This window comes from Psittacula echo (assembly GCF_963264785.1).
Source record: "Psittacula echo genome assembly, chromosome: 2".
Lineage (NCBI taxonomy): Eukaryota > Metazoa > Chordata > Aves > Psittaciformes > Psittacidae > Psittacula > Psittacula echo.
This window is the reverse complement of record NC_137737.1, coordinates 137,842,742-137,855,287: the sequence shown is the minus strand read 5'-3', so window position 1 is coordinate 137,855,287 and position 12,546 is coordinate 137,842,742. Positions and strand designations below refer to the sequence as shown.

General features: G+C 43.5%; 1 protein-coding gene across 1 annotated transcript in view; it reads right to left on the bottom strand.

Moving 5' to 3' along the window:
- The window catches only part of MATN2 (matrilin 2), a gene marked incomplete at its 5' end in the record, with an annotated part of 61,514 nt that extends 61,435 nt beyond the window's left edge, over window positions 1-79 (bottom strand). The window contains one exon of the mRNA XM_080610714.1: window positions 13-79. Coding sequence (XP_080466840.1) covers window positions 13-79 — 67 coding nt within the window. The remainder of the gene's footprint in view (window positions 1-12) is intronic.
- Window positions 80-12,546: the final 12,467 nt, after the last annotated feature.

The window sequence follows — 12,546 nt, the reverse complement described above, 5'->3', positions numbered from 1 at the left end:
TTTGTAACTTACCTAGTAAAGACTGTGAGTTAACATCCCTTCTTTGGGTGAACTGTCGTCCAGGGACATCTTTTGCCATGACAAAGATAGGGGAAAGCAGAGTGTGTCCAAACAGCAGAAGGAAGCAAACAATCTTTTTCTTCATCTTCAGGAAAATAGAAGGACATTCAAGGATGTGAAACTGCAATAAGGGAGAGGAGATGAGCTCTTTGATTACACAAAAAGATTCACTGTAACCATGTCAGCCACTCAGCTGCATTGCTTCCCTCCCATCACATACAAACATGCAGATACACTGGCTTGAATAATACCTACACTGTCAAGAAAGATCTACATAATAAAAAGTTCATAATAATAATGTATTTTCAAAGCAGAAAAGAAACCTGGTTTCGGTCAATCTGTCAGCATAAACAGGCTTGAGGAGGACACAAATATGTTTTCATTATTCTATTCAGCCCTCCTTTGCATTTTTTCAGAAGTTTAATGGTCCTTGTAGCCTGAGGGATACCTGCTTCAGAGAAACTTGGAGAATTAGAACAAGAGAAGGGAATATATTCCAGAAACAGCAACTATAAATACGAACTGGTGACAGCTCATGCTTCCTTTTCAGGAGACTGTCCATAGATGCCAGCATGAAGATAACAGTGCAGGATTAATCTTGTTTACTCAAGGAAATTTCTGAGGACTGGCAATGAGCTTGCCACAGATTGTGGAGAAATTTTGTCATAGGGAAGAACAAAGTGACAGGCAAAATTCCTACACTAAGAGATGATTCCCACCCAGGAGTTGGTTAACACACCATCAAAAGTCATAGCTGACCCTGCCCACAAACAGAAAGCTAAGACTGACATGCTAAAGGCTCATCTTCTGGCCATGTCCCCTGTTGGTGGGCTTCCTCAGATGGTGATTCCTTCTACCTTCCCCCAAAACTTTATTGTTCCTATCTAACAGGATCTAACAGGAGAGATGAATAAAACTACCTACTTTCACAACAAAGAACTGTTCTACCTGAAACTGAGTGGAAATTTTAGAAGCGGTAGAAATTTTAACAGTAATTCTTGGTTAAATAACTAATACACTGAAAACAATTTCAGTAGTGTCCTACTCTGGAAAAGCAGACAGAATCACAGATCTGTAACAGAAGGCAACTAAATGGTGCTGTTCAGAGAATTTATTTTTTCCCACCATGAGGTACCCAGTGAAGAAAAGAAAATTCTGAGTAAACATTTTCTGTCTAATAAAAAGGTTTTATACATTATTCTCCAGTCTGTCCCAAACAACCATTACAGACTGATCTATTTTTTGGTCTATCAATCTATTTTTTCCTTTTGTGTACCCTACTCAACATCCCCAAATGTGAGCACACGGTTCAGTATATATGCTAGAGAACAAAATGCCCTGAGTTTTTGCACTCAAAATGCCCAACTTTGCTTGAACATTCAATATTATCCAATAACAGGCAATATATAATTTAAGGATATTCAAACTAGGAAAGAGATGTAAATAGTTGGTGTTTATAATAGTGGCCACAAAAAATTAAATTTCTGGAGCCCTAGCAGCATGGACACCTGGATGGTATTACTGGTAGAGTATTTCCAAGTGCTCTAGTCAGAAACAAATGGACACTGCAAACAGCACGCATCACTGAAAATGGGACAAAATTCTGCTGGAGGCAACAGTTGTTACTGCTGGAGATTACCAATGAAAACTTCCTCCAGGTTGTCTCTTCACTTCCCAGAATATCATCAACAACCACAGCGCTGTGCAAGGGGTCCTTCTCTCTGTCTGGCCTGCTCCTTCAACACACAAGGCAAATGGACCTCAAGGACACGTGCCAGTTTTAGCACCAATGTTTCAGAAACATAGAAGCCATGCTCAGAGAGCTAAGGAGCATAGAGAAATATGCTCCTTACAAGGCTGTCGTGGTGTTTGGGTGACATGGTTTAGTGTGAGGTGTCCCTGCCCATGGCAGGTGGGATGAAACTTGATGATCTTAAGGTCCTTTCCAACCCTAACTATTCTATGATTCTGTCACAGGAACCAGGAATGAGAGTTTGGTCAAGAAGGCTTCTTGGCTGTTACATAGTTATTAGTTCCCTAACTCATCCCTCCTTCCCAAAGCCAAAGGCTGTGTATGTGATAACAGCTGACACTGATCCAAGCCTGTTGTACCCTTTCATCCACACCAAAAGCTTCTGTGCTGCCTTCCTGAGGTGATGATAGTTTGGACTTGTGTACTTTGCTCTATTTCATGTACATATTCGTGTCCACTGCTGCTCACATTTTTACATGACCAGGAATATTGTGGTTGCACAGCTTCTCCACATACAGTCTTCCCATAGTTCTCTATTTACATTCTGGGTCTTCTGCAAGGTCCTCTGTCTTCACTCTAGAAGTTGGGTGGTGTTTATTGCACCACATTTGGTATTTAACACCTCATTTTCTCAGCAGGCTAAGCCAGGCTGCTGGCACAGCCTTCACATGCTGGCTAACCCTTGCTCTACCAGTCAAGAACACATTTCCAAAGTACCAGACTTACAAACACATACTTTTGTGGCTACCTTCAAGCACTTCAATTCCAGCTGCCATAGGAGGATTATTCAGTATTACACCACTGGGAGTTAACTGCTTCCCATATACCTCAAAAGCAAAGGACACCAAGAAGAGGTGTGACAGTCCATAGGGCTCAACCAGGTTAAACACCAGATGCAGTGGCTTCCACTAGCTTCTGCCCATGGAGAGAGGAAGATAAGGGTTCTGTGCAGGGCTTTCACAGCAAGCTTGGAGTAGCCAGTGCAGCACACTGTTCTACTGGACATGTGAAAAAGCTGCTAATAGAGAACAAGTAACTGCTGCTCACAGTACAATCTGGTGAGGGCTGCTTGCAATATCTGCAGCTACCTAGAAGATATAAAGGAGGAGATTCTCCTAGAAGATGGGAAGTAAATACACAGACTCTCCTGTTCTTTTCAGGCTTCTCTTGCTCCCTGACTGACTACTGGTCAAGAGCTAGATATCTCCATGGTGTTTTCTTATCAATTTTACCTCTGCTTTGCTTAGCTATACACCCATGCAACAGAATACTTTTTATGGATTTTCTATTTTCATGAAGTACAGTGTAAGAATACTGAAAAATGAAATCAGGACTTCATCTTTAAAATACTTATCTTCTTTGTTGGACGGCACTTGAAAACAGAAGCCTATTTCTACTCTTTCAAATATCTGTCCATGGCAGTCTTTTCATAATGGATTGATAGCTGTTTTGGACAGAGACACTACTGAATATTCAGTGTAAATAGTGATAAATCAATGACTTTCTCCACTGCATTGTGCATGTTATTAAGGTTTGTCCTCTTCACTACGATAACTCTCAAATAATGTGAAGAGCAAAGAGGTGCTCTATAGCTTATGCTGAAGTCAGTGTCCTTCCACCTCTTACTTCAGGAAAAGTTCTTTCACACAGAATCCAGAAACCCTCCCATTAGTCTGGAAGGCTACCTTTTTTTCATTCAGGTACCTTGAAAATGTACTTATTTTTGCTGGGCAGATCATGCTAAAGAAGAAATTGGAAAAACATAGTAGTATGTTTCAGCTCATGTCTCCCACTCTTCTGGGTGGTCTCCTTCCTCAGCTTGCAGTACAAGTTCCCTTCCAAGGCTGAATCAGAAACATGAACTCCACAAACCCCTAAATCTCCACCTTCTCCGTCTGCCATCAAAACTGGTGCAATGCACAGAAGGAGAAATTCTCAGCAGTTACCTCATCAACACCTTTAATAGCTGCAGATAATAACCCCTCTCTTGACCCCTATATAATTTCTCATCATAGATGGGAAGGAAAGGGAAGACAAGAAAAGCCAGCAGAGGCAGCAGTTATTACCACCACAGAAGCTGCCATCAGTTTTCCTTGTTTGATAGTTGAAAGAAACAGCCATTTGTTTTCATTAAGCTGTCAGCAGATCTAACTTCAGTGGTTTTAAGTTATAAAAAATGTAAGTGCATAAAAGGGGAAAACTTTCTGAAGTTCTTTCAGCACTCCTTATTATGTACCCATTTTTAAGAAACTGTGATGAAATCAAAAGACTTTTACTGAAGTTAAAGGAACAGCAAGTGATCTGTACAAGCCAATAAAATCAGAGTCTGTGTCCCCAGGTTCGCAAGCACAGTGAGTTACTTGGAAAAATAATGAGCTCTTACTACGTGAAAGCCACAATATATCTCATTCTCAATCCCATCACCTCAGAAATTATACAAACCCAAGGACATCAGGCACGGTAAAGCTCTGTTAACTATCAGTTACAACTTGTTCCAAGGTACTTTACTATCCACAAGCCAGTACATGCATTACTAGTCCATTACTCATAAAATCACTCTGTGTGGTATGGGTAACAGGACATAGAGTATTAATAATTTCCTCCATCTTTCTGGACCAGTTGCTGACACAGGCATTTTCCATTTCTGAAAAATAGCTATACAGCCCCACAGAGTCCAATATCATACCTGTCCCTAGCTATGCAGGTATGGCACTGGGGCAGGGGGCCGTAATCAGGAGGATATTTAGCACATCTGCAAGAAGCACCATCTTGCCTTCAGCCTTACAGAGGAGCACTCTGCTGCCATCCTGTTCTATCAAACGACACACTGGATTTTCTGCAACTCCTTGCTGCACAAAGAGGGCTTCACCAGGCTCAGTAACACAGGACAGGTAGAACTCCCCTAAATCATGGTTGTCAGCGGCATCTCACCAATAATCATTGGTGAGATAACCAAATAACCAAAAACCATGAAGAAGAAAACAGGCTGCAGGTGCTCCAAGTTCGTAAATTCCTTATTTGCTCCTCAACCCTGATGGCAGGTACTATGTGCACATGAGCATACAACCCACTACTGCACCAAGTCCTGCAAAGCAGAGTGGTATGTCCTTGTTAACACATTCTTTTGCTCCTTTTAAGAGTCTAACTTATTCATGCTATCAATAGTATCAGATGAATCTGAGAAACTCACTATGTCAAAGTCAGTTGTTAATTCAGGTGTGCTCTTAGGCAGACAACCCAAATGCAAGCAGCTTTCATAATAGAGCAAGCCACCACAATAATATAACTGTTGACTTGCCAACATCAGTCTTTTATCAATCTAAAATAATGAGTGTCCAGACACTAAGAGTAATCCAAATCTACAGTGGGTTAAGGACCAGAAGTTGTATACTCCAGCACAAGATGACTGGGTCAAATTCTTCGAATGGGTCCATGAAGGTCTACTTCCTGACAGGAAGTTTCACAGCAACATATTGTTTTGTGTCTGCAAAAGGGCACAATCCTAGCATGTGATGGTAATTTGCCTGTTCCAGACATGTCTGCATAATGATGGGGCAGGATGACAACCATAGATTCACAGCCTTCCACCTTTGGTTCCTGCTCTTTCATATGGTCCTCCTCATCCAGCACGTATTCCTACCTCAGCAGCTAAAAGGCTATTCCAGTGCTCTGTACTATGCAGAGAGGTGCCTCTGCATTGTACTAGTTGATCTGCAATTGAAAGAAACTCCATCAGTACCTAATTATTCTGACTACTGCTACAAATGCTCTCAGCTGAGTCGTATCCTGAAGTAATATAATCAAATGTGACAATGGAAATTAACTTAGACTTTGAAACAGTAAAGGAAAGATCCAAAATGCATAGAGCAGTTCCTAGAAGGGAGGTGAATGACAACATTTGGTAGTCAGCCAAACATTTCCACAAAGCCAACACTGTACATGAGTACCCATATGCAGAGTGTAGCTGAAGGTGTTACAGGATACCGGAGGGCAACCACATTCTGGAAGTCATTAGAAGAGCACTGGGGATGGCTGAAGAACAGTTTGCCTATCCAAGCACAGAGGTCAGATAAGCACACATACATCTTTATGAATTTGCACATTGAAACATAGAATGTATCAGAAAGAGCAAAGATGAGCACTGAATTTTGTTGTGAGATGTAAATATCATAGTAGGACTTCTACAAAATGGACTCAGTTATATAAAGGTCTTAGTGTATATGTACTACTACGATTTAATTTTCTACAGCAGTAATGCAATAAAGAGCATTAAGGGGTCCATTACTTATTTTTAAGTAAGTCACTCATTTAAATCATAGACTTCCTGCTATCACTGTCATAGAACTAGAAACCACTAAATCATAGAAGCTTAGAACAGACCTCTGTAGGTCATCAGGTCCAAGCCCCGCTCAGAGCTGAAGCTGACGATCATTTCAGTCACTTCAGACACTAACCATATACAAGTTAACAGTGATGCTGTAGAACAGTGCACCCATAGTATGGTTTACTCTGCATAGTTTCCAGTGGTCAGACAGCAAGCTTTAGCAGTGGGAATTCTTATTTTATGACAGCATCAATCTCCATGTCAGGATTTTTCTCAGTTGCCACTTGGACAATAGGCCTTTTTATTATCTTTGGGGAAGACTCGTTTGCACTTTCTGGTTCCAAATCTGACCTAGACATCAGAGTTTCCACAATGTTCCCAGAAGAGTAGCATGAGAAAACTGAGAAACTTCAGTTCTACCATGAAGAGTAGGTATTTATATGAAAGCATATATTATATGACATATAATACATATGTGGGCTGCTTAGTTTTGTGTCTGTGAAGTACAGTCACAAACCATAACAGACTAGCAATTGCAAATGGAAAGGCTTTTTTTTTTCTTAACAAAACCCAATACATCAGTTCTAAAACTTATCTGCAAACCCACACTGACCTCAGTACCAGCACCAGTGTAAAATAATAATTCAGGGACTAAACCCACTCCATTCCAAATACTCCTTGCTCATAATGAAAACACAGCCCAGCAATGAGTATAAAATATGAAAGGAGCTTGTTAATGATGCCCAGATTATAATTAAATAGCAGTGCTTAGTGTTTTACTCTCCTTGGAGATAGTTTGTAAGTCAAGGGGGAGTATTTAGATCTGATTAGCCTTTCCCTAGTTTGCCTAGATGATTCAAACATCTTTTACTATTACACAGCTGGGTCCCAGCTCATAAGCACTAGAGTGTGTGTTAGTTTGCCATGAGAAATCCCAGTGAAGTCAATGGAAACTCATGTAAAGTAATTAAGTGCGAAATATTGAGCGCGAGGTTGAGGATCTTAGCTGCAGCCTTGTGTAATTGAGTGCTACATTTTCTTAAGATATTAAATAAATCAAACTTAATTTGATGAATATAATCATAGTGATATACACTACAGAGGAAAAGTTTTTTAAAATCTGGTGCTTAAAGCTGACACATCTCTATGAGGAGTTTATCACTCAGGAAAGATTTTGTAGGATTTTATGGAAAAGCCAGATGCGTACGGTACTAAGCGCTTGATTTACAGAGAATTTATGATGGGATTCAGTATGATAATTTCATCTGAAGTAGTCAGCTGCCTGACAGTAGCACAGCTGTGACACGTAACACAGCATGTCACCTTTTCAGGTCTAAGTCAGAACCATTCACCCCTTGAGTAATGGCCCCAAAAGAAAACCCAGGCATTTAGGAAGTATTATATAAATCTGGATGTTGCATTCATCCCTCTCAGTCAACACTAACCCATGGTTAAACAGTGACAGTAGCCAGTTTGACATGGAAAGAACTCTTCTGAAACAAGAACACGTGATCATTAAAGATGCCACAGCAAGTTTTATGAGATTAAAGAGCACCATCTAGGTTGGGTTTCACGAGTAAGTATATCAGATGCAGCAAACCATCCCCACTCCTCCCATCTCCAGCAAACACACTGCTCTCAGGAAGCCCAGGCAGCTCCCACCTGTGTGGCAGAGGTGACTACTCCAGTGGACAGCTACCTGCAGGTGGTATAAACTGCGTCCCGTCCTGCTGGAAGTTGGTAAAGATACACCTGCAGGCCACTCAGTAACAAAAAAGTAAAGTTTGGCGAAGTCTAGGTAAAGGTCTTGGTGAAGTTCAGGTAAAGGTCTAGGTAGTCTGGCTCTGATTCTGCACTGATTTTAAAATATAGTGTGCTCTTCTCTTACAGCACATACACTGTTAAATGAGTTCTTGAAACATACACGAGAAGGAGAGTTTGCTCAGACCATGCAGTCCAAAGGAAGGCGAAACATTTCCCCAGCTGCTGAAACACGAGCAGCAAACCTCTCCAGCGGGACCCAGCGAGCATCTAACCCAGTCCCAGAACGCGCCGCGGCCCCTCGCCTCGGCCCCCCGCTCCCCGCCAGGCCCCTGCCGCCCGCGCTGCAGCCTCCACCCAAGCAGGGCCCTCCCCGACCATCCCCTCGCCCGGAGGGGCGGCCGGGGTGCGGCCGCCGCGGGGCATGGCCTTCGGGGCAGGGGTTGCCGCAGGCCCGGAGGTATCAGCGATGCGAGCCCCGCCGAGCAGCAAGTGAGGCAGCTAGGTTGCCTGCGCCCCGGGCGTGGCGCTCTGGGCCGGCCTGGCGGCGGCAGAGGCGGGGCGCGGCAGGGCAAGCGGCAGAGCCGGGCTTACCTGAGGGGCTGGCGGGGCTGCTCCACTCGGCGGCCAGAAGCGAGTGCGGGAGCGCCTCCTCTCTGCTCGGCGCGGCTCCGGACAGCGCTCCCCTTCCTACCCCCCCGGGAGCGCTGCGAGCTGAGGGAAGCTACCGCCTCCCGCCAGCCCCGTCCCCGAGCGGCAGGAGCCCGGCTCAGCTGCACTGAAGGGAAAGGAAGGGGCGGCCCGCTAGGGAGACACTGGCTGCCCTGCCCAGACCCCCAAAGCCGGCCCTCCCCTGCACGGCCCCGGGACGCAGTCGTCCGTATCTCCTCAGCCACTGTCAGGGACGCGGTCTTGCTCCTTCCCGTCTGCCCGTGAGAGACACGGGCTCTTGCCTTGTTCCGTCCCGCTGGCCCCGCGTAAGAGACGCGGTTCCGCTCCGTCCCTCTGGCCCGGCGTAAGGGACGCGGTCCCGCTCCTGCCCGCCTGTCCCGTGTGAAGGACACGGTCTTGCCTTTTCGCTCCCTCCCGCCTGCCGTTATGGACGAAACTGGATCGACAGCCCTCACGGGATCCACGCCCTCCCGTCTGTCCCCGAGGGATGCGGGACACTCTCCCTCCCGAAAGCCCCGCTCCTCCTGCCCTCCCCAGGCTCCCGAATGCAGTAGTCCCGTCTTGGCCCCGTCGCTCCGCACCCGCTGCGCACCTCGGCCCCGCCGCCGGTTCCTCCCTATCAGACCTTTCCCTGCCCTGCGAATCAGCTCCTGTAGCTGCGGGGGAGTGCCTGCCCCGGCCGCCGGGTCCCGCTAGAGGAGAGCGGTGTGGGTTTGGTGTGGCGGCTCAGGGCAAGGCCGGCCGCATCCCTCCCCGGCCAGCGCCGTGCTCCCCGAGCCGGGCCCGCGCTCCCTTACAGGGAAGCTGACCAAGGGAAACGCTGGGGAATGGAAATCCCATTCCCCGCGCAAGGACCTCCCGGCCAAGGCAAACAGTCCCCGGTGAATCATGCGGGAGTCTGCCACCGCGGAGAGCCTCCGAAGTCTTTGTCGGGGAACACGGGGAACACGCTGTCACAGCAGCGGTGCACTCAGTAGTTCAGGTGGAAAAAGCTGACTGTGGGGTTTGTATGAATATTTACACTTTCATTGTGTATGAAGAAGAAAAAGTAAAATTCCTGCTTTGTTCCTGCGATTTCTGTTTTCTGGGAAAAAACATCAGTGAAAGGCATTCCGAATGATAGAGGTGAGCCAGGCTTACTGTCAAGTCCAGTAAGAAAGGGATAAAATTGCCAAACCAGTGGGTTAGGTGCCATCATGGTCTGAGAGAGGAGAGTTGTATCTCCCAGAGTTGCTGGGATGGTGAACAAACTGCGGAAATCTGCAGAGCTAATTTGGGTAAGTTTTCCAAGACACAATTAATTGTCTGTGAGGCAGGTGTACAAAATCTAATCCTTAAGAAGAGGGGTGTAAATGATGAGCAAATCTCAGACTGAAAGGGGCTGGATTAACCCCATCTTTCATTCTGAGCCCTGGCTCCTGAACCTCTTCTGTATCTAGAAGAAAGGGAAAACTAAAAAGGCAGGTGAACACTGATAGACATTATAGCAAACCCAGCAAAGCCAAGTGCAAGATAGTTCACCTGTTCTGTTTCATCCTTTGTAATGTAGCATAGGCCACGATCCATAATGCTCTGTCAGCTCAAAATACAGAATCTGTACCCCTGAAGATTTCACTGTGCTTGAATTTCACAGTGGCTTGAGGCACCAGCTGAGATGTCAGAGGAAGACAAAAGGAGAGAATGTGCTGTGGTGAGAAAATGATGTGAATTTGCAGGGGCTTGGCTTGGTGGCTTCAGTTCCAACTTATCAATAAGAAATTTTAACACTAGCTCTTCCCAGAGCCCATGCAGCCTGCTGCTGTTGGCAGGTTGAACACATGGCAAGTATCCCAGCTGGAGATTGCAAGAAAGGGTATGATGGCAGTGAGAAAGCTTGATAAAACATCTATTTGCCTCATAAAAGACAGCTCAGAGGATGGAGGGATTTTTATTTCACTTTATTAATCAACGTTGCTTTTTATTTAATGCCATACCAGAAGTTCTGTGTATTCTTTATTATATATTTTTATATATATATATTATATTATATAATATATATATTATATATTTTTATATATATATATATTATATATAATTACACATTACAGACTCTCACTGTCTCTTTGCCTCTTGTCCTTCCTCAAGTGATGAGCTTCTGTCTTCCACTCCCACAGTGTGACTTCTTTTTGCTTTGGGAGAGACATTGTTCAGTCTGTCAACATTTGGGAGGATGTGTAGAGGAAAGTTGGAAGATACTAAGATACAAAGCTGGAGGCTTATATCAGGCAGTGCTTTGATCTGCAATCAATCATTAAGTTTCTTGAAGATTACTAACAGGATACCAGAAGCTTTCTGAGTCCTCCTTCCTTTCCTGGCTTTCTCTCAGTGCTTGGCAGGATAGTTTTCAGTCTGGGAGAAACGCACAGTGATGTAGGCTGCTTTTGAATTGTCACAGGCAACCACATAATGTAAAAAACATACTTCAGAAAGTACATTCTATCTTAAAAGCAGGTGCTTTAGTAAAACAGCAGTGAATTAGTTTTCCTCCTGCTGTTAGATGTCTGTTTCAGACCTTCCTACAACCATTAGACACTTCCTACTAATTTCCAGCCTAAATGTATTTATGAACATTTTATACTCGTTTTCTAGTACTAACATTGTCTTTCAACCTAAATATCTCTTTTTCTTCTTTAAGGCTTGCTTAATGTACTTAGTGACAGCAATAATTTTCTCTTTCAGCCTTCACTCGTTTCACTCTACAAGCAAGCTGTCGCCGTATATGTGTTGAGCCAGTTCCTGTGAGTGCATGTGGCAGAACTGAACATGATACACCATCCGAGCTCTCACCAGAGGATTTCTATTTACTGAAAATACTTTTCCTGATGTGGTCTAGGTTTTCATTATCATTTTCAGTGGCCTCATTACCGTTAATGGCTGATGGTCATCTTTGTGTTCAGTTTATGTGTGCAGCTGCACCTGTTTGCCAGTGGATAAATCCTACCTGATACATGATCTTTCGTTTTATACTATGGTATTTCATGTCTCCTGAAGTTCTTTCATTCTTAAGATCATTTGGTTCTTTCCAAATGAGGTCCTCCTTCTTGTGTACAATGCCTATTGAATCTCATATGTTTTATAAAAAAAAAAATAAATCCACTTTTGCCAGCCAATTTCATTAATTAAAAAGTTAAATAAGATTTTCAAAGTGATCTTTCAGTAATTGTAAATAACTTTCTCTAACTTTCCCCTTTGAATGCACCCTCACCCATTTTCATATTGCCAAGAGCTAGATCCATGAGTTAGGTCCATACTTAGCTCTCCTAGTTCCGATTTCAATTAGTAATTTCCTCTGTGGCAATGCTTTCCTGAAGTGCAGATAGATTAGGTCTACTGTATTTCCTTTGCCTAAAAAAAGCAGGTTAGATAAGCACAACCTCATGTTGGGAAGCTAATCCTGCATTTATCACTTATTTTGCAACATCTTTAATTATTCTTTGCTTCAAAATTTGTTTTGAGGTTCTTATTACTACACGGATAAGAATAAAACCTGAGATGGCATTTGAACAAATCAAGTTGTTCCAATTGCTTTTCATTGGGCACCATCTGCCTCAATCCAATTGTTAAGAAAATTTGGTGTGATGCCTGTGCTGTCATTTGGGATGGAAATTGTCTGCTCCCCTTGACATGAACGTGTTTTAAAGTTCATGTCTCTTGCTTGTAGTTGCTGCTGCTTTTGCTTATTATCCTGCCTTCGTCTGTGTTGACTATAATAAAATACTTAAAAATAGCAAAGTTTTTTTGCATTGGGTAGACAAGAAGAAGAAAGACATGTTTATCAAAGGCCTAGATAAAAGTTCTTTTAGTTTGTACTGCAAACAAGAAAATACTTAGAACTTTGTAAAAAACAGTTGAAATAAATACATAATAATAGTTTTTAGTTCAATAAAAAATCTATGGCTTTTGCCAGTGGAGGAATGTAGCTTTTTATTTATTGACA